Raw genomic sequence first — 22,478 nt, forward strand, 5'->3', positions numbered from 1 at the left:
GTGGTGAGCACAGCGTAACATACAGAGATGTAGAATCAGGATGCTGTACACCTGAAACTAATGTAAGATTGTGTGTCAACTGTACTCAAATAAAAAGCAATGCTTTCCAAGTCCTTACGCCTCAAATAAATTATAGTAAACCCATACATTTAGAATCCTGTGCAACCATTTAAAAAAGAAACCTGAGGAAGTTGTCCTGTTCACTGGGACATCCACTGAATAAAAAAAGCAAATTCGGGGCGCCTGGGTGGCTCAGTCGGTTGAGCATCCAACTTTGGCTCAGGTCATGATCTCGCGGTGAGTGATTTAGAGCCCCACATCAGGCTGTCTGCTGTCCACACAGAGCCTGCTTCAGATCCTCTGTCCCCTCTTTCTGCCACTCCCCAGCTTGCACTCTCTCAAAAATAAATAAACATTAAAAAAAAGAGTAAATCCTATAAATAAACAAATAAATATTATCATAAATATCCAAAAAGTAGTAAAATGAATGCATAGATTTTTTTTTCCCTTTTACACGGATTTTTTGCTTCTAACGATCTTTCAATTCCTTTTATATCTAGGAATTAATCACGGCTTGGTACATAGGATTTTTGGTTCTTATTTTTTCATCTTTCCTTGTCTATCTTGTGGAAAAGGATGCCAATAAAGAGTTTTCTACATATGCAGATGCTCTCTGGTGGGGCACAGTGAGTATAAAAATCTAGTTTTGTTTTTTGGATGTTGTGAAATGTTTCCTTTGAATACAGTGTAATGATTCCTAGGAATCATTTATGAAAGGTCTCAATAAAAACATTAACTTCCAAAAGAGAGTTACATGAAAATATACAGCACTAAAATTGTCTGAAGAGTTTTCCTATCTCTATAGCTCAACAAAATCAAGTTCTCTTATAAACCATCAGAAGTATTTCTTGAGTGCTAGATTGTTGCCAAAATAAGAATACATTGTTTTTTTTAAACAGTGATTAAAATCTTAATAGGCTTGTTTGTCTGTCTTAACTTTGTGGAGCACAAATTTAAATTGCCAATTGTTGCATTGGCTTACCTCTCATCAGAAAGTTTCTCTGAGGTTAAAAAAAAAAGGAATAATAGCTGAATGAAAGTTAAAGAAAAGTATGGCACAAGTGAAAAAGAGAAAACTGATAACCATCTGTGAGATCAGAGATTATAGACACCTAATATCAAAACTTTCCATAATAGGCACCTGGGTGGCTCAGTTGGTTGGGCATCTGACTTTGGCTCAGGTCATGATCTCGAGGTCCGTGAGTTGGAGCCTGGTGTTGGGTGCTCTGCTAACAGCTCAGAGCCTGGAGCCTGCTTTGGATTCTGTATCCTTCTCTCTGCACTCCCCCTGGTCTCTGTCTCTCTCTCCCATTCTCAAAAATAAACATTTAAAAACAATTTTTTTAAAACCTATCCATACAAAAACGTACTTTTCATTTAAATTGTTACTAAAGGCCACTCTTGGGTGGCTCATTAGGTTAAATGTCCCTTGGTTTCAGCTCAGGTCACTATCTCACGGTTTTGTGAGTTTGAGCCAACTGCATGGGGCTCCCCACAGAGGCAGCACGGAGACTGCTTGGGATCTCTGTCTCCCTCTCTCTCTGTGCTTCCCCCACCCACGCTGTCTCTGTCTCTTTCAAAATAAATAAATAAACTTCAAAAAAATGTTTTTAAAAAGAAAAAAGATATCAAAAAAATAAATGGTTGTTACAGAAAACTTCACCCAAATAAAAAAATCATAACTCTCATACAGACACATGCTAAAGATTTTAACTCCTTTTTTAAATTTGTCGTGATTAATGAGGGAACCAGTAAGATGTTACATCCAGTTCAAAGAGCTATCCAAGAACATTACCACGTAAAGATCAGGAATATTGAAATGAATCTGGTTTCTTCCACAATGTGAGAGGGAAGTCAATTAAACCTCCACTAGACAGAATTTATTTATGTGTCTATAGACAAGAATTACTTTCCACTGCTACTAGTTATCTACAACTTACACAGTTGTAAAGTAGCTCAAAAGCCATGAAAGGTGCAGAGCCCCATAAAATCAGAAGTTGATAACCTGGAAGGGTGGGCTGTAAGCAAGGCACAGTTTTTCATTAAAGCAAAAATCTTGTCTGCATTGTAAAGAATCTATAAAAGTCATTGAAATATGTGCCCTAATAATAATGTCACAGGCTAGGGGAGTGCTTTTGGCAGTGTATAAACTATATTTCTTTTTATTTTATTCCTTAAGACATTCCAAAAGTGTGTTTTGTGAAAATGTACAGCATTTTTAACTGTCTAAACAGCTTCCCATCTCTTTGGTCCAACAAAGTTAAGTTCTCTAATAAATCATAATATTTCTTGAGTGCTAGACACTCACCAAAATTAAAATACCATTTTCTTAAACTGTTATTAAAATATTTATAAGTTGGGGTCACCTGGGTGGCTCAGTCGATTAAGCATCCAACTTCAGCTCAGGTCATGATCTTGCATTTTGTGTATTCGAGCCCTGCGTCAGGCTCTGTGCTGACACCTCAGAGCCTGGAGCCTGCTTCGGATTCTGTGTCTCCCTCTCTCTCTCATTCGCACTCTGCCTTTCTCTCTCTCAAAAATAAATAAACGTTTAAAAAATTTATTTTTAATATTTTTAAGTTGGTTGTTGGTTTTGTGAAGCATGGATTTAAGTTACCAATTGTTGCATTGTTCTGCTACCCATCAAAAGCTCATCAGGGAGAACTAGAACCCTCGTCAAGAACAAGGACAATTTGTCAGGGCTTGTATTAAGCAGAAATCGGTATGTTTGTTGGCTGCACGGCAGCAGTAAAATGAATAAGAATCAGAAATATATTCACCTGAAGGTTAGGATTTTTTTTTATGAAATTTATTGACAAATTGGTTTCCATACAACACCCAGTGCTCATCTCAAAAGGTGCCCTCCTCAGTACCCATCACCCACCCTCTCCTCCCTCCCACCCCCCATCAACCCTCAGTTTGTTCTCAGTTTTTAACAGTCTCTTATGCTTTGGCTGTCTCCCACTCTAACCTCTTTTTTTTTTTCCTTCCCCTCCCCCATGGGTTCCTGTTAAGTTTCTCAGGATCCACATAAGAGTGAAACCATATGGTATCTGTCTTTCTCTGTATGGCTTATTTCACTTAGCATCACACTCTCCAGTTCCATCCACGTTGCTACAAAAGGCCATATTTCATTCTTTCTCATTGCCACGTAATATTCCATTGTGTATATAAACCACAATTTCTTTATCCATTCATCAGTTGATGGACATTTAGGCTCTTTCCATAATTTGGCTATTGTTGAGAGTGCTGCTATGAACATTGGGGTACAAGTGGCCCTATGCATCAGTACTCCTGTATCCCTTGGATAAATTCCTAGCAGTGCTATTGCTGGGTCATAGGGTAGGTCTATTTTTAATTTTCTGAGGAACCTCCACACTGCTTTCCAGAGCGGCTGCACCAATTTGCATTCCCACCAACAGTGCAAGAGGGTTCCCGTTTCTCCACATCCTCTCCAGCATCTATAGTCTCCTGATTTGTTCATTTTGGCCACTCTGACTGGCGTGAGGTGATACCTGAGTGTGGTTTTGATTTGTATTTCCCTGATAAGGAGCGACGCTGAACATCTTTTCATGTGCCTGTTGGCCATCCGGATGTCTTCTTTAGAGAAGTGTCTATTCATGTTTTCTGCCCATTTCTTCACTGGGTTATTTGTTTTTCGGGTGTGGAGTTTGGTGAGCTCTTTATAGATTTTGGATACTAGCCCTTTGTCCGATATGTCATTTGCGAATATCTTTTCCCATTCCGTTGGTTGCCTTTTAGTTTTGTTGGTTGTTTCCTTTGCTGTGCAGAAGCTTTTTATCTTCATAAGGTCCCAGTAATTCACTTTTGCTTTTAATTCCCTTGCCTTTGGGGATGTGTCGAGTAAGAGATTGCTACGGCTGAGGCCAGAGAGGTCTTTTCCTGCTTTCTCCTCTAAGGTTTTGATGGTTTCCTGTCTCACATTCAGGTCCTTTATCCATTTTGAGTTTATTTTTGTGAATGGTGTGAGAAAGTGGTCTAGTTTCAACCTTCTGCATGTTGCTGTCCAGTTCTCCCAGCACCATTTGTTAAAGAGGCTGTCTTTTTTCCATTGGATGTTCTTTCCTGCTTTGTCAAAGATGAGTTGGCCATACGTTTGTGGGTCTAGTTCTGGGGTTTCTATTCTATTCCATTGGTCTATGTGTCTGTTTTTGTGCCATAGGATTTTTTTAATTAAATTATCAGAGTAAATGTCTACAAGATTATGCCATTGATAACAAAGCGATCTGGTGGTTTCATAACTTGGTTCCCAACTCCTTCCTTCCACTTCACAAGCAATAATGGACATTTTGAAAGGAGGAAAGTAGAAAACCTGAAAGAGAGCAGTCATGTGACATTCTTAAAATACCTTTTATATGTAGAGAGCAAATGAAAATCTATGACTCATTGCGGGATAAACTGTGTAAACTGAGAAAATAGGAGGCTTTTCTAGCCAGCAAGGGGACGACAGTTTATTATCCCAGGCTTCAAAGCAACAATTTGAATTTTAAGTTTAGTTTTTGTTTCTCTCTGATAATTCTAACGTACTTAAATTATTGAGACATTCAGATGTACCTGTCCCACTGAGATGCAGTTGTTGGTGAGTTCAGCCTGGCAGCTCTTTATCTTTCTTCCCAATAGCCTTCCTTTTCTCCTTATTACTAATAAGAATTGCTGTATTGTGTGTTAAACAGTGTGTGGGAAAGTCTTAATATACTTCTCACTTAGTCACCAGCTTATTTCTTTTGCCAGAATAACCCACGTAGCAGGTTTTCAAAGGTCATATCTGTGACTTTCAGAGGGGAAGCAACATATTTTCATTGATTCCCATTTCAGTTGTGCTATTTGGACTGAAGTTTAACCTGTACTTAACAGGTTCTTTGAATGACCTAATTATGTCTCTATTAAAAAAAAAAATCTAGTCTTGAATGCAAAAGTCAAAATCTTCTACGATGTCAGGCTTCTAGGAAAAGGCCGTGTTGGCCCACAGTGAGTTTGTTGATATTAACTGAGTCATTGATGAAATTGTCTGAATCCTAGAAATATACAAGAAAGCAAACAAGAGTGTGTATTATTTCTATTTTTTTTAATTTTTTTTTCAACGTTTATTTATTTTTGGGACAGAGAGAGACAGAGCATGAACGGGGGAGGGGCAGAGAGAGAGGGAGACACAGAATCGGAAACAGGCTCCAGGCTCTGAGCCATCAGCCCAGAGCCCGACGCGGGGCTCGAACTCCCGGACCGCGAGATCGTGACCTGGCTGAAGTCGGACGCTCAACCGACTGCACCACCCAGGCTCCCCAATTATCTCTATTCTTTATAAGAAGAACATATACTAGATCTCCAGTGTGAAATAAAATAAATTTAGAACACTATACCTTTTATGATATATTGATCAGACCTTAATGAAACATATGGCTGGATACTTTTTAGTTGAAATTGTCCATTTTGCACATTAATGGACACCTTGCTAACTATGAAAGTATCCATAATAAATAGAGAAATAAAAGCATCCTGAATTGGAGTATTTCTAAGTGGTAGGCTTTCGTTTAAAAAAAGAAAATTCTTGGGGCGCCTGGGTGGTTCAGTCAATTAAGCGACCAACTCTTGATTTGGGCTCAGGTCATGATCTCACAGTTCATGAGTTTGAGCCCCACATAGGGCTCTGTGCTGATGGTGTGGAGCCTGCTTGCTCTCTCCCTCTCTCTCTACCCCTTCAGAGCTCGCTCTCCCTCCCTCTCTCTCTCTCTCTCCCTCTTTCAAAATAAATAAATAAACTTTTAAAAAAAGGAAATTCTCTTCATTTAAAAAAGCCCAAATTATTGACATTAAGTATCAAAATGCAATTTGTGGTCTATGGATACAAAATCCCAGTGAATTCTGAATATTAAATATTAAACTTCTCTCATCAAGAAAATGGTGAGGGCCATCTCCAAGGCCAACTTTTGGAGGAATTCATGGTGTGATCAGCGCTACTCAAAGCCAATAGCAATTCAAAGAACTCTGATCCCTGAAAACATTCCATACTATTGAATATCAACACCTAGCCCATTAAGTGGAGTAAGACTAAGACCGCAGCCAGTGCCCTAAGACGGTAGCTACTGTTGCTATGGACATTTCGTTGTGGATGTTAGATGGAAACACCTTTATAACAAAAAGAACAAAGAGCTATGTACTTCATGTCAGACCCACAGCTTAAGCACAGAAGGGGTTTGGGGATTGGGGGTTACAGTGAAAAGATATTCTAGGTTTTGAAGTAGCAACTAAAGGGACATCTGTGACAGAGGAAGTAAAAAAAGGTGCAAGGGGACTTAACTCTGGTGGTTGAGGCACTGACAGCTACAGGAGAAGAGGATCTTCTGATTGTCAAGCGTAGCTCCATTTAATATTATTTCCTATTATTATTTTCTTCCTTTTTGGTTGCTTTAGATTTATTCTGAAACAATTTATGAACAAGTCTTCCTGGAGTTATTTCCTATTATTATCTCCTTTCCTGTTATTATTTTTCTCCTTTTCAGTTAGATTTATTCTGAAATAACATAAGTTCAGGTCTTCCTGAAGTAATATTGCCTGATATAACCTGTTCTCAAAGGCCAGTTTGTTCTCTATTTACTGATATTTCTGTGATGAAGACAGTGTTATGGGGTAGCCTTTTTTTTTTTTTAAGACGCATACAGCAGCAGGTAGTATAAATCTATTCTGGAGTAACCATCTGAGTACAACCCCCACCTGGGACTGTGTGCTTGAAATGATTACTTCAGGCATGTAGAAGTATTATTTATAGAATTTAGGCTGAAAATCTTACAGACTTTCTGAAAGCAAATAATATAGAAGACTCTATGTATGGTGCACTCAGCAGGTTGTACAGCCCAAATGTATGCCATGAGTTTCATCCCCCTGCAAAATCTAAGAATAAGAAATGGTGTGGGGCACCTGGGTGGCTCAGTCGGTTGAGCGTCTTGACTGCAGCCCAGGTCATGATCTCACAGTCTGAGTTTGAGCCCCTCGTCGGGCTCTGTGCTGACAGCTCCGAGCCTGGAGCCTGCTTCCAATTCTGTGTCTCCCTCTCTCTCTGCCCCCTTCCATTCGCACTCTCTCTCTCTCTCTCTCTCTCTCTCAAATGTAAGTAAACATTAAAAAAATTTTTAATTAATAAGAAATGGTGTAAATTTGTGAAATGAACAAAAATACCCTTTTCTTTGATAATACCAGGAATCAACCCTCTTTAGACTGGGTTCAACAGTACAAAGTGTTTTCTGCCACTTTTTTAAGCTGTTGTTTTCTGACACAGTGCTGATCCATTAAATAAAAGTTAACAGTTGTTTCTCACCACCAATACACCGTCGGATGTATCAGAGCTTCACTTGGCCACAAGATAATCAACACACCAACCCCCAACTATTCAAGAACATTGTCAAGTACCAAGCAAACACTGAAACACACATACCCAAGCTGCTACCCACCAAAACATCCTAGCTGCCGTGAGCATCTACAAGCCCTGTGCCTACCCTGATGGCACAGATCTTTGAAGTATATTGGTCAGAAGCCTCTTTGGGGAAGCCTTTCCTAAGAAGTCTGTTCCTTTAGTAACGTCATCTCACACATGGTTCTGAATATTTTTTGCTTAGATTTATTCCATAAACGTTGAGCACATACTTATTGGAAAAGAGCAGAATTACAGTCAAGAAACTTGGCTTCCAGCCCTATTGTTATGATTTAGTGTGGTATTCAGCAAACATTTACTCTCTCTGTAAAATTGAGAAAATAATATTACCCAAATACAAAGTTGTTATGTGTATTAAAATGAGATTAGGACACGTAGATGTGCTTTATCAGATGCTGGACAAATGTTAGTCACTACTGGTATTACATATTTGACTATGAGCCTGGAAGAACAACATGAAATGCTATTACCCTGAGCTGCCTGCCATGACAGAACCCAAATGATATGATACCACCACCACAAGAGATTCGGTGTTTGCAGATGGAAAACCTTTCTCATCTAATGGTTCACAAACTACTAATGTGAATCATCCTCGTGTAAAAGACCACCTTACATGGAAATGATGCTGTGCTTTGGAAATCTACAAATAGTATGTTTTTAGTTTGTTTACATGAATACATTAGCTATAAACTAGTATTCATAATTGTATCCTCAAAGTTAAACCAATAAATGTTTATTGATTTATTACTGGAAGAGAAGGATGGGTTTATACCTACTGGTTTAGAATTAATTCTGTTATTGAAAGAAAAAAAACTACAGCCTAACCAGTTTCCAAACTGTAATCTGACCATAGCATCTGCTATCTCACAAAAAAAGAAAAGAAAAGAAAAAGAAAAAAAGGTTGGGTCACAAATGTCCCTCGACTGGTGAATGGATAAAGAAGATGTGGTGTGTGTGTGTGTGTGTGTGTGTGTGTGTGTACATATTGTATACATATATATATCTAATGGAATATTACTCAGCCATTAAAAAAAGAATGAAATCTTGTCATTTGCAATGACGTGAATGGAGCTAGAGTATATTATGCTAATTGAAATAAGTCAGTCAGAGAAAGACAAACACCATATGATTTCACTCATATGTGGAATTTAAGAAACAAAACAGATAAGCATATTGGAAGGGGTGGGGGAAAGAAAACAGAGAGGGAAACCATAAGAGACTCTTAGAGATAGAGAACAAATTGAGGATTGACGGAGGGAGGTGGGTGGAGGATGGGCTAGATGCATGACAGGTATCGGTATTAAGGAGGACACTTGTTATGGTGAGCACCAGTTGTTGTATTTAAGTGATGAATCATTGAATTCTACTCCTGAAACCAATATTGCACTGTATGTTAGCTACCTCGAATTTAAATTTTAAAAATTAAAAAGAAAAAAAAAAAGAAAGCTTGGGCCAGGATTTACATTTGTGTTGCAGTATTATTCCTGAAGAAGAATTATGGGCTACTAAACACACTAAGGAGCCCCCAGTCTGCCTTTGCTACTACAAGTACATATCCATGCCAACATTTGCAACCCACAGATTTTTCATAAAATATGTTTTTTCACCTGCATGGCTGCAACTGAGTATATGGAAGATGAGGGCAAAAATGTATCTGAACTGTTCCCGGCTGCCACATCACCTTCCAGTAGATAGTCCGACTGGAGACACGGCACACACTACCAGCATTCCTGAGGTCGACTGAGGAGGGGCGACAGGGTGCAGTGGGCCATTCCCTCTCAGATCCTAATCTGTCTTGTCGGGCTACAGCCTGAGAATGCATCTGCCAGTTTCCACCTCGGGTCACAACACATGGCAATAAATGACATCCTTTCGCTTAAGGAAAGTAGTAATCTCCCTAAAACTGCACTGGAAGAGATACTTGAAAGTTTTTAAACTTATCTTTTCATTTTATAAGTAAATTCAAAACTTCACAAACTTCCCAATGATATTGTAAACACCATGGTCAAAAGTCAATGAGTAGGAATCAATCATCAATATGTAAGTATGTATGTAAATACATTTTAAAATTTTAATCTATTCAGCACTTGTTAACCAGTATATCTCTTGTAAGCTCAGGAAGTAGGTAAAAAATGGAATGATGTCCAATATGGTGGATGTCTTCCAATTCCCTAAAGATGACATACGCACCCTCTCAAGTTTCTCTGAGACAAGCTGCTCCCCCAGAGCATCTCTGCATCTCTATCCAAATGAAACTAGTCGTCACTACATTCAGCCACTGAAAGATTCACAAGATTTCTAGAAGACAAAAATGGGTTTATTGTTTGGTGCAAATGTGGGAAAAATAAATACCGAAAGAGCTTCTGCTGCTCAGTTCATGTACAAAGGATCAGCTGATAATCACTAGCAGGGCGTTCCAGATGCTAGGAAAAGAAAAGAAACATAATGTAGTTGTACTTTTCCAAGGGGACACACCAGTACTTCAAGGACAGCTTGACCTAAAAGTTCTGAAAATCAATGAACAGCTATGTAGGCCTCATCGGAGGATGGTTTCATCGCATGTACCAGTTACTGCTTAGAAAGCCAGCAGCCGATCAAGCTGATGGGTCAGTGTGAATTCATAAAGAAGTTCACATCTTTTTATGTATGTGCATTTTAGAAATGTCACATTTTCATACCTGATGCTACCTGTCTGTTGACTATCAAGGAGCCCAGTTGCCCCCTTTGCAGCCATAAAAAAAGACACACTCCCACCAGGCACAAAACAAAGGCAACTCCCACCAGCCCACTCCCCAGAATGGACTGAGACAAAACTGCCACCCTGTTGCCAGATCCTCCTCAAGCCCGGCTTGGCAACAAAAGGCCTCTATGCTTTCAACCAAGCAACATCCTGAGAGACTTTGAAATTGGAGTGGAGGAAGTTGTCGCACCTGAGCTTGGCTGCCGTCTTTCCACCCACCTGCAGGCAGTGGAACATGGTCATTGGAAGCCTGCACCAAGTGCAGAGAGAAGGTGGGTGGTCTGGAAGCCTGAACCGGAGTGCAGAGAGGTGAGCAGAGTCTTTGCCATCCCCAGGGGGCTCCAGGGGGCAGCTCCCAGAGTTGAAGCATTCTTTTCTCCCTGAAAAAGGATGCATGTAAGAGGGAGGGCAATTATAAATCCAGAACGAGATAGAAGAGGCATTCTTCTCTACTCACAATGAAATACTGAGTACATCATCACTTTGCCGTGTCTCATTCTTCAGAGTTAGAGGCAGTGATTTAAAAAAACAAAACAAAACAAACAAAAAAAAAAAAAAACGCTCTCTGAGGGATGAGTCAATGAGAATAACTTAAATGCAGGGTAGTTCCCCCTTATCCCTGGTTTCTCTTTCCACTGTTTCAGTTACCTGCAGTCAATCTGCCCTTGGGAAGTAGATGGTCCTCCTTCTGTGTTTGGTCAGAGGTCAGTAGTAGCCTAATACTAATTCACAATACCTACCTCATTCACCTCACCTCATCTTATCACATAGGCATTTTATCATCTTACATCATCACAATAAGGGTGAGGATAATATTTCAAGAGAGACCACCACATTCACATAACTTTCAGTACGTTGTTATAACCGTTCTTATTATTGTTGTTAATCTCTTACTGTACCTAATTTACATATTAAACTTTATCATAGATATATGTGTATAGAAAAAACACCATATTTAGGGTTTAGTACTAAGTGTGGCTTCAAGCATCCATTGGGGGTCTTAGAATGCATCCCTTGTGGATAAGGGGGACTACTGTATTACTAGAATGTAAAGTTTACCATTATTGCTGTGACCAAACCATGAAATATCTCCTTTAATTTATTATTATTAAACTGCTGTAAAAGGATTAAACTACTTTGCAGAAAATTTATAGATTAAAATCTTTCCCAGGTATTTTAAGATTAGGAACCTATAATAAAATTGAGGCAAGGGGTGCCTGGGTGGCTCAGTCAACTCTTGGTTTCAGCTCAGGTGATGATCTCGGGGTTTCGTGAGTCAGAGCCCCACATCCGGCTCTGCACTGTCAGCACAGAGCCTGCTTGGGATTCTTTGTCTCCCTCTCTTGCTTCCCCTTCCCCACTCATGCTGTCTCCATCTCTCTCAAAATAAATAAATAAACTTTTTAAAAATGTTAAAATTGAATATTTTTTCTGCAATCTCAAGGAATTCTTTTGAGAGCCCCACCACTGATAACGCTGGTGATGTGTGATTAACTTGACTACTAGGTTCTACTACAAACTCCCTCTCTCCAACCTTGGATGAGCCTCCCCCACTCTGTAGACCACTTATTGATCTGTCCTTGACACCCTCTCACACTGTCACAGCCCCAAGCCTTTTCCCTGCTCTAAGCCTTTTGCTCCCCATGGCTGATCCCACCCTCTCTTTTACTGGAATTGAAGATGACCATCTCAAGCATCCTCAGTGCTGCTCTTCATTCACACTGTGTCCCCATCTTTTCCCCATGGGGGAAGAGGTGTTCTTCCATACTGCCAAGGCTAACCATTCCAACTGTACCCTTGATCCCATGTTCCTTCCTTCACAGTTGCCTTACCCTATATAAAGCTGTCAGTCTTCCCCCCTGTCAGCCTCATTCTTTCTTCAGACATGCACAAATACATCCTAGAAAGACTGCCTTCAAGTCAGAGGTTTCTGGGAGCTCTTGCCCTATTTTCCTCACTCCATTTGTTGCCAGTGTTCTTGAAAGGATTCAATATTTACATAATTTACTTAATTTACTCATGCTAGATGTTAGAGAGATAACAGAGTAAAGACACAGTTTCCCTTCTGGTAAAGGAAATAGAGATCCCTCCCCAAAGAAACATACAAAAATCTACCACTTATGGTAAGTGATATTAAGAAGCAAGGGGCTGCAATAGAAAGTGACTGGAGGCCCCATTGTAGACAGAGTGGGTATGGGAGACCTCTCTGACAGTGGAGTATTTTGGATAAGACTTGAAGAATGAGAAGAAACCCTGGGAAGGATGGGGAGAAAAACAATTCTGACTGAGGAAACAAGATATGCAAAGGAACTGTGGCAGAAATAGCCTGGCCTGTTTGAGGAGTTGAAAGGACATTGTGAATAAAGTATAGTGAGCAAGGGTGAAACGGGAATCATCTTGGAGAGGCAGGTGGAGACTAGACTCCATAGTTAGGAGCTTAGAATTTATTCTGAATTCAGTGAATAGCCATTGAAGGATTTTTAAAAGGAAGTAACAAAATAATTTCCCTCACAGGTTTAGGAGAAGGAACTGGAGGAAATCAAAAGCAAAAGCAGAGATAGCAATTAAGACATTGCTGCAGAAGCCTGGCCTATCATGGTGGCAGGGAAGACAGTGCACAAGGGATGAATTTGCAGTATCTTTGGGTAATAGGATCCATGGGACTTGATAGATTCAGGGAGAGGAGTGAGGGAAACAAGGAATGAGGACAACTGAGACTTCTGACATGAGCAACTGGGTGGATGGTGGTGCCCTTGATTAGGATGGGAAGGGATACATTTGGGGGAGTTACAGCTTTGGGGGCGAGAAGTGCTCTGTTTTAAACATGCGAAGTTTAGGGGCGCCTGGGTGGCGCAGTCGGTTAAGCGTCCGACTTCAGCCAGGTCATGATCTCGCGGTCCGTGAGTTCGAGCCCCGCGTCGGGCTCTGGGCTGATGGCTCAGAGCCTGGAGCCTGTTTCCGATTCTGTGTCTCCCTCTCTCTCTGCCCCTCCCCCGTTCATGCTCTGTCTCTCTCTGTCCCAAAAATAAATAAACGTTGAAAAAAAAAAAAAAATTTTAAACATGCGAAGTTTAAATGTGTGTCATCCAAATTGAAATATCAACTGTACATACGTGAATCTAGAGCTCAAAATAATCTTGCCTGAAGGTATAAATTGGTGTGTTCACCATAAAAATTTAAATCCATGAGAACACTTAAGATCACCTGGGAAGAGACAGAAATAAATGGGATAGAAGAGAAAGGAAAGTGAGAGAAGAATAGAATTTTTTTTTAATTTTTTTTAATTTTTTTTTCAACGTTTATTTATTTTTGGGACAGAGAGAGACAGAGCATGAACGGGGGAGGGGCAGAGAGAGAGGGAGACACAGAATCGGAAACAGGCTCCAGGCTCTGAGCCATCAGCCCAGAGCCCGACGCGGGGCTCGAACTCCTGGACCGCGAGATCGTGACCTGGCTGAAGTCAGATGCTTAACCGACTGCGCCACCCAGGCGCCCCAGAATAGAATTTTTTAAAAGAGAGAAAGACCCAGAATTAAACCTTAAGAATCCAATAGTCAAAGTTTGATTCGCATAGGAGGTCCCACATAAGGGGAGCCACCAAAGATACCTCATGGAAGTGAGGAGAGAAGAAAGCTAGGAAGGGCTTATCAGCTGAGCTGTAAGTTTCTGAAAGGTCTGGCATCACGAAGCATCATCTCCTTCTATCATTTCTGTGTCTCAAATGTAACCCCTCCTTCAAAACCCAGGTAGGATGATAAGACCAAAGCAACCCCTTTCCTAGAAATCAGTGACTATCTATCTCCATAACCAGTATCTTTTTTCTCAGTCCTCATTCTCCTTGTTTTCCATGAGACTGTGATACCAGGGATCACCTGGTCCCTTATGAAACTCTCTCTTCTTCATTGAGTTTCCATGTATTTTACCCATTTCTAGTTCCCTTACTTTTTAAAATATTTATTCTTCTCTGACTCCTTTCCCTTCCATCCCTTAAATGTCTATTTCCTGAGGTGTCCTTGGACCCTTTCTTTGCACACTTTGCAATCTCATTTACTCACAAAGTTTCAATAATCATCCTGTGCCTGACTCTAAAATCCAAATCTCATGCCAAACCCAGTCTCTGTCTTTCAAGACTCAAGTTCTCTATATCAGTTTCCTGCTCGACGTTTCTAGATCAGAGTCATACTAACATTGAAAAACCACTTATGCAGGGTGCCTGGATGGCTCTGTTGGTTAACCATCTGACTTCGGCTCAGGTCATGGTCTTGTGTTTTGTGAGTTCAAGCCCCACGTTGGGCTCTATGCTGACAGCTCAGAGCCTGGATCCTCCTTTGGATTCTGTGTCTCCCTCTCTCTGCCCCTCCATGCTCACATGGTATGTCTCTCTCTCTCTCTCTCAAAAATAAATAAACATTTAAAAAATGTTTAAAAAGCATTTATTTGCAAAACCAAACTCTATCTTTGCTCCAAAGCCTTCTTTTTCTCATCATATTTCTATGTATACTGGAGCTGTCTTCTTAAAATTTTTAAGTCCTAGTTGACTTAGTCTTCCCCTTCATCCCAGATGATTAACAAATGCATTTCTATTGAACTTCATAAGCATGTCTCTTTACTTTGCACTCCCATACAGCCTCGTTGCCACTGTTCCAGTTCACTTGCACCATCATTCTTCCAGATCGTGCACAACCTCATGGGCCCTGGAGAGGAGCTGGAACTTTGTTCTAAGAAGCATGGGAAGATCCTGGAGCAGTCTGATCATGGGAGAGACATGATCCAAATATCGTTTTTCAAAGACACTCCCTGATCTAGCAATATCATATTTAGTTAATCTCCTCTTCCACTAATCCTCTTAAGACCCACCATGCTCCAACCCAACTAAACAACTTATACTTTCTAGAACCTACCATATTCTCACTGCTGTGCAGCTGGTCACCTGTTTCCCATCCTAGATCACCCTCTTTATCATTCTCACAAAATATTGCTTCTCCTTCAAAGCCTCCTTGACCGCCTCCCCCACCCCCTCCAAGCTGGAAACAATCAATCTGTTCTTTGAATCCGCTTAGCAGATTATTTGTGCATCCATCATAGTAGCTGTCTTGCCCTATTTCGTGTTTTAATGACTTGTGTGTGATGTGTCTCCCCTCTTGTGCCGTAAATATCTTAGGACAAGAACTACGTACCTCTAATTTTTGTTCCACTACAAATCATAACACGTACCTTGCACACACCAGACCTCCAGGAAATGCCTGCCAAGGTAATAAATAGACAGCCTTAATTAACATAAATTATTGTTTTGTGTACTGATCCAGTCTTAAATCCATGGTGCTATCATTTCTGTATCTCTGATGGTTATCCGCTTATTTAAATAACCTTTCCTTGGAAACACTTAGAAAAGATGGAAAATTGTGTTATAAGGGAGGAACAAGTATGTAGGTTATTCCCTTCCTTAAACAAAGAGAAGCTCTGTTATGCGTCACGGAAAATTAAAGCACAGTAATAAAATGCGCCAACAAGGCTTGTTGAATAATGATTTAGTGGAAACGTTGCTTTGCCTCCTGTTCGTAGGTCCTAACTTTCCTCTCAAGTACTTAAGCTGCACGTTCTATTTATTTTGTTTTTAGATTACATTGACAACGATTGGCTATGGAGACAAAACTCCCCTAACTTGGCTGGGAAGATTGCTTTCTGCAGGCTTTGCACTCCTTGGCATTTCTTTCTTTGCACTTCCTGCCGTGAGTATCTTTGCAGAAATAAAACAGTTTAAATTAGATCTTAGAGGTTTATTAGCATGAGCTTTCACAAATTGGTGTGCCCGGAACGTATCTATATCGCTACAGATATAATTTTATTAATATAATGTTGACTTTTATACATACATCTAGTTGGAAAGTTTGTGAAATATGGTCTTCCCTTGGAGGTACTTAACCTGAGAGTTTTATGCCCTTTGGTCTTTATGACCAAATAATAATTCAGATGGCATCACCTCTCATTCAATGTGCTACTAATACATTTAAAATATGTATAAAGATTTAAAGATATCTTCTTTTTAAACTGATCTCTCCGATTTGGCTTATAACATGTGCTGCTTAAGAGCTGGATGTGATAAGTGGAATATTACCTCTTCAGATCCATTTGAGTGAAAAGCATATGACCTTAAAGGGTTTCAATGTGTCAGATGATTTATTCTTTCTGTCACCATCACTGATTTTTCTTAGTGAACAGCTTCTGCATCTTATCAGAATGAAGAGCACATTTATCTTCTCCCAAGCCTCTGATTATTTTCTCCTTAATGGATGATGCTTACTCTCTGATCATTTTATCCTCTTGTTTTTGTAAAGGCAGCTGGTCAAAATATTACAATTTGCCTCCATCCCCAAATTCTCACTTTGCTCACTCCACCTCTTGTAGGGGAAGAGAGCCAACAAAAAGGAGAGTTAGTGTAGCAGCAGGCATGCTTAAGGAACAATAACTTCACTCTTGCTCCAGACACTCTTGCTCTGTACTTATCCGTGAGTGGCATCACGGTCTCTGCTGAGCAGAGACCCCAGAGCATCCCTCCACAAGAAGCCAAGGGATTAGGGATTTTCATCATCCCAACCTTTGGCTCACAGGGCTTCATCTCTGCCTGTGAATGAGTGCAGAGGACACTCATGTGGTTCCCATGGCCAGACCCCAACTTTAGATTGACTGGCTGGTTCTGCCCCAGACCATACGAGACCACAGAGAAGACACCGAAAAGACTATGCATACACTTGAGCATTAGATCTTGGCTTGGATTTAAAGCCACATACTACCTGGTTTTGTCACGTACACCCATGCGACTATATTAGTTTGCCAGGGCCGCTATAAAGACATCACAGGTTGGGTGACTTAAACAGCAGAAATTTATTGTCTCACAGTTCTGGAATCTAGAAGTCCAAAATCAAGGGGCAAGCAAGGTTGGTTCTTGTTGAGGAGCATGAGAGAAGGATCTGTTCCAGACATCTTTCCTTGGTTCACGGATAGCAGTCTTCTCCCTGTATCCTCACATTGTCTTCCCTCTGTACATGTCTATGTCCAAACTTCCTCTCATAAAGACACCAGTCATATCATATTAGGGCTCATCCTAATGACTTCATTGTAACTTGATTACTTCTGTAAAGACCTTATCTCCAAATAAAGTCATATTCTAAAGTACTGGGAATTAGGATTCCGGCATAGGAATTTCAGAGGGATACAGTTCAGCCAATAATAGTAACATGGGGTATGTTTCTTGATCTATATAATAGAAGAAGAATTATTGCACCCACAGAAATTTTGTCAAGAGCAATATGGTGATTTAAGTCTAATGCTTGCCATGTAGAAAACCTTCATGAATTTTGTCTCCCATTTTATGTATGAATCTAGATGTATTGTTTTCTGTTGTGAAATGACAAAATCAAGGAGAGTCCAAAAAAAATCTCACTTATCCAGAATCAACTTATCTGGCAAGCTCAACAATCCATAACAGAGCAGGGACTCATTCAGTAATCAAATTCCCTACATGAAAATACCTTTAGAAACAATAAATACGTTCTTGGGTTTTTTTACCAAAATACTGCTGCTTTAGTGTCTATACTTATCCTGAGACCACATATAAAACAACCTGTGTGATCCAGTGAAAAACTATAAACAAAGAAGCAGGCAACTTCTGGGCTATTAAAATTGACAACAGTGTATGTGTTGTCCTCATAGGAGAGCCTCTTGAAACCTAAATCATAACCTGTTCTTAATTTAGAGAAAATTCTGATAAGCTGAGCTACATAGTTTTACAATTCTCTGAAGATTATAAACAGCAAAGGCAGAGGTCCACTGATTGAACAAACAGTGTAATGGGAAGAGATGGTGGAAAACTAACAACAAAGGAAGGGGAAAATATTTGTAAGAAGCAAGCAAACACAAGTGTTCAAAATCTGTAAGGACCTGGGGCCCATTAGTGTTAGGGTTAACCAATCTCTGGAAACTGGCCGTATCCAGCACAGCAAAATACCAGTCCCCATAAGGAAACTCTGGACTATCACAGGAAGATTAAATTGTGTTATTCTGTTAGGTTAGAGGTCAGACACTAAGTTGTTATGCTTGGAAATATTTCCCAATAAAGTGATTTCAATTTTCAGATATGCAAATTAAATTAATATGTGTTGGAAATCTAAATAAAACATTAAAAAAGGGGGGGTACCTGTGTGGCTCCGTCAGTTAAGTGTCTGACTTCAGCTCAGGTCATGATCTCACGGTTCGTGGGTTCGAGCCCCATGTCGGGCTCTGTGCTGACAGCTCAGAGCCTGGAGCCTGCCTCAGATTCTGTGTCTCCCTCTCTCTGCCCCTCCCCCACTCGCACTCTGTCTCTCTCAAAAATAAATAAAACGTTAAAAAAATATATATGTGTTGGAAATCTGAGAAACTTGCTTGCACAGAACACTCCCTAACAATGCCAAGAAACGTTGGCTTACCATATATCTTTTATTGCAACCTCATATTTACTGAATGAAAGACTAACTGGTCCATATATACCTTTAAAAAAGAAAAAACTAAATGGTCCATATATACCTTTAAAAAAAAAGTGGCTGGAAATACCATTATGTCTTGTGTGCCTGCTGGCAACAGTGTTGTATGATCGAGATTTAGGAGAGCACATTTTGCTAGGAAACTTAGAGGTGAGACGTGAGCCATCCCTGGTTGGGTTTCCTCCCACCCAGGAAACCAAGGACCAAGAAAGAGAAGAGCCTTTCCCCATCTTTCTTCAAAGCAGAAGGACTCTTCTGCACATCACAGAGCCATATAACTACCCTTCCAAACTCCACTGGAAGATCACTTTCCTTGAGGCCCACAGCATCCCTAAGCTAATGAGCAGACAGAAGAAGTCAGCTCCTCAGCATCGCCCTAAGGTGCAGGTCTTTCCCTTCTTTAGAACACTGCCTTCCTTCCTGCTAAGAGTATCTTTCAGTGTAGCCTGTCCTTCTGCGCTACATTAAGCTCCTTTAATCTGGGAGATTAAAAGGTATAGATACTTAAATGTTTACCAAAACATATTTTCTTTGTACTTGATGTTTATGTAATACTTCTCAACATAGCACTAAAACATAAAACCTAAAAATTTAAGTCATATGATCTTAGGCAATGAATGAAAACAAAACTCAATTTTTTTTAAAAAATGTTAATGTTTATTTATTTTTGAGAGAGAGAGAGAACGGGTGGGGAAGGGGCAAAGAGAGAGGGAGACACAGGATCCGAAGCAGGCTCTAGGCTCTGAGCTGTCAGCATAGAGCCTGACACGGGGCTCAAATTCACAAACCATGAGATCATGACCTGAGCCGAAGTCAGACGCTCAACCAACTGAGCCACTCAGGTACCCCAACAGAAGTCAATTTCTATGAAGTTTCATTTTATTGATGTTGCTATTTGAAGGCATGGCACACGGATTATATACATAGATAACATATATATATCCCATAAGTTATAGATATATAATATATTTATATATATCCCATAAGTTTTATATACGTATACATATATATGTGTGTGTGTATATATATATATATATATATATATATATATATATAACATAATGAACTTTATTTTAACAGACTTCTACTGAGGTTCACTGAGCTGTGTAGAGAGGTGGAAGAAAATTGGAATGGAGCCATAATGAGACAATGAGCAGACCTGGTTTAATAACTGTTGTAATGTACAGTCTGGCACAAGAGATATGTAGCAAACATTTGCCAACTACTAATATATATTTCTAAGCAATGCCAGTGTGATTTTTAGCACATTTTAGTTTGTTTGGCAAATGCTGAGTTTGTTCTAGGCCTGTCTTTATTTTCCAAAAGGGATTTACATTTAAACCTCATTTTCACATAATAAATACCAAAAAATGGTAGCTATTACTGTTAATTTAATGTCTACAAAATCTGAATTATGCTCCATGAGTGGATTATGTGCCCTATGCATGTAATGTATGTACACACAATACATATAACAAATATGTAATATACTCTAATGCCTTCTATTTTCTTACATGTATGTGCTTCAGGAAAAATAACATTAAAAGGAAAATAAATAAATCTTTCCTAAGTCACTTCAAATAGCAGTAAAAAATTTAGGAGTTATGAGTGACTAGAGTTGGAAGGCCATTTTTATAACCTCTACATGGAGGGAAATGTTTAAATTGACAAACAAGACCATACGGACCAGGTTTTTAAGTTTGCACGAAGTTTGGTTTGTGCATCCTCAGCCTAATGAAGATCTTAGACAGCATGAGACAATCACAAAAAAAGGCAGATGGAAAACAGAACCTATAATGTAATTTCTAATTTCACAGTACAGTCGTTCATCCTAATTAATAATGGAGATTATTGCTCATTAATAGCAAGCAGTATTATCATGTAACTGTATTTTAAACATAATTGTATTACTGATTATCTGGCTATTGTCACAGATGTGCTCAGAATTGTAATATGTAAGATAAGAAGGGGGCATTAAAGGTGATCTAGAGCCCAGATATATCTTGGTCAAATTGTCATCCAGCCGAGACTTAATACCTTCTAAAGATGAGAAACCCACCACTTGCCTAGGTAGCTTATACCATCTTTGAGCAACTTTGAAAATATAAATAAAAGATGGGGTGCCTGGGTGGCTCATTCGGTTGAGCATTCAATTTTGGCTCAGCTCATGATCTCACAGTTCATGAGTTCATGATCTCACTGATAGCACGAAACCTGCTTGGGATTCTCTCTCCCTCTCTCTCTCTGCCCCTCCTCCCCTTCTCTCTCTTGCAAAATGAATAAGTAAACATATATATATGAAAAGAAAAACAACCATTCCCTATCTACAGCAAATACTGACTCAGTGCTTATAAGACATCCATCTCTAGCTTAAGAGTTAGACTCCTTGAAGTTTAATAAAAAGGTAATAATTTATAGCTAGCAAGTAAAAGCCACAGACTTGAAAGCAGTAGAGATCCACGTCCCATGCCAATAAAGTGGAAACTTATGAACAAAGCCTAGAGACTGAATTTAGCAAGCTCCAAAAGCCAGCCCAAGGCTGAAACAAAGCATCTTGATTCCACAAATGTTAGACCAGAGCAAACTGAAAAGAGGGAGGCATTTCAAAGAGCCAGGATTCTAGCAGATCAAAATGATAAGCAGAAGGAGGCAAACGAGCCAAAAGTACTAATATAAACATAGGAGACACATACTAGTCTGACTAACTCCAAAATCTGAAAAAGCGAGCTAAAACCAGAAAGGTAAGGAATTCTAAAAGTGTGAGATTAAAACTCAGGGAAGTAGGAATGTTCTTTGCAATAACCCGAGCTCTTGTCTTTATTGTATAAACAGGCAAAATGGAAAACTTTGTCTTCAAAACTGAGTGTCTGGATAACTATCTCCCCCCACCCCTTTCACTCTACTTGGGTAGGCGTAGAATTATAGCATCGTGGAGAATTAAGCTGGGACAGATTTTAAAAATACCCCACCATTTCAAGAATGGAAAATATAAAATTTCATAGTATCATCAAAGTGCTAGAAAAACTCCCGTGTCCACAGTAGTGAGACTTCAAACTGTCCCAAATTTTAAATCCACCTCTGCCCAAAGCCAGAATTCCTAGCCTCTGAATTCTATCACATCCCCTAATTCCAAATGGGGAATTTCCTCTAACATATAAAGAAGTGTCACAGAGAAGGTCACACAAAAAAACATTTTTAAAAATTGTGATTTTTATTTGTAATTGTAATGCCTCTTACCATACTGTAAGAAATAATAAATGGCATTGCCTGGTTGATTTACTAAAGAACAAAAGTTGTTACATTTCTTGGCAGTCTTGCCCCACAACTTGCCATTGCCAGTGGTATCATACAAGAGGTAAATAGTGTTTGTTTTAATAAGTAATATGTTTACGAACAGGTTGAATAGTGTTTGTCTTTCCTTAGACTCATTTGAGGTGTTTTTTTTTTAATATTTATTTATATTGCTTAACAGTCCTTTTGAAAAAAATTTAAGAACTATTTTTGTATTTTGTTCCAGGGCATTCTTGGCTCGGGTTTTGCATTAAAAGTACAAGAACAGCACCGCCAGAAACACTTTGAGAAAAGAAGGAACCCAGCCGCCAACCTCATTCAGGTGAATGTCAATGTAATAGGTTGATGGCAACATCTGTCACTGTAAGCGCTTGCCGGGTCATTTTCCAGTCTTTGTGCTTCAGTGCTTAGTAGAGCTTCTGAT

General features: G+C 39.6%; 1 protein-coding gene across 2 annotated transcripts in view; it reads left to right on the forward strand.

Annotated features, from left to right (window-relative positions):
* Nucleotides 1-22,478, forward strand: part of KCNQ5 (potassium voltage-gated channel subfamily Q member 5) — a 521,883-nt gene that overhangs the window by 411,708 nt on the left and 87,697 nt on the right. For both annotated transcript variants that reach the window (XM_047860007.1, XM_047860006.1), the window contains exons 5-7: nt 561-686; nt 15,863-15,973; nt 22,281-22,376. In XM_047860007.1, coding sequence (XP_047715963.1) covers nt 561-686; nt 15,863-15,973; nt 22,281-22,376 — 333 coding nt within the window. The remainder of the gene's footprint in view (nt 1-560; nt 687-15,862; nt 15,974-22,280; nt 22,377-22,478) is intronic.

The sequence above is a fragment of the Prionailurus viverrinus genome, chromosome B2, assembly GCF_022837055.1.
Source record: "Prionailurus viverrinus isolate Anna chromosome B2, UM_Priviv_1.0, whole genome shotgun sequence".
In the NCBI taxonomy this organism is placed as follows: domain Eukaryota; kingdom Metazoa; phylum Chordata; class Mammalia; order Carnivora; family Felidae; genus Prionailurus; species Prionailurus viverrinus.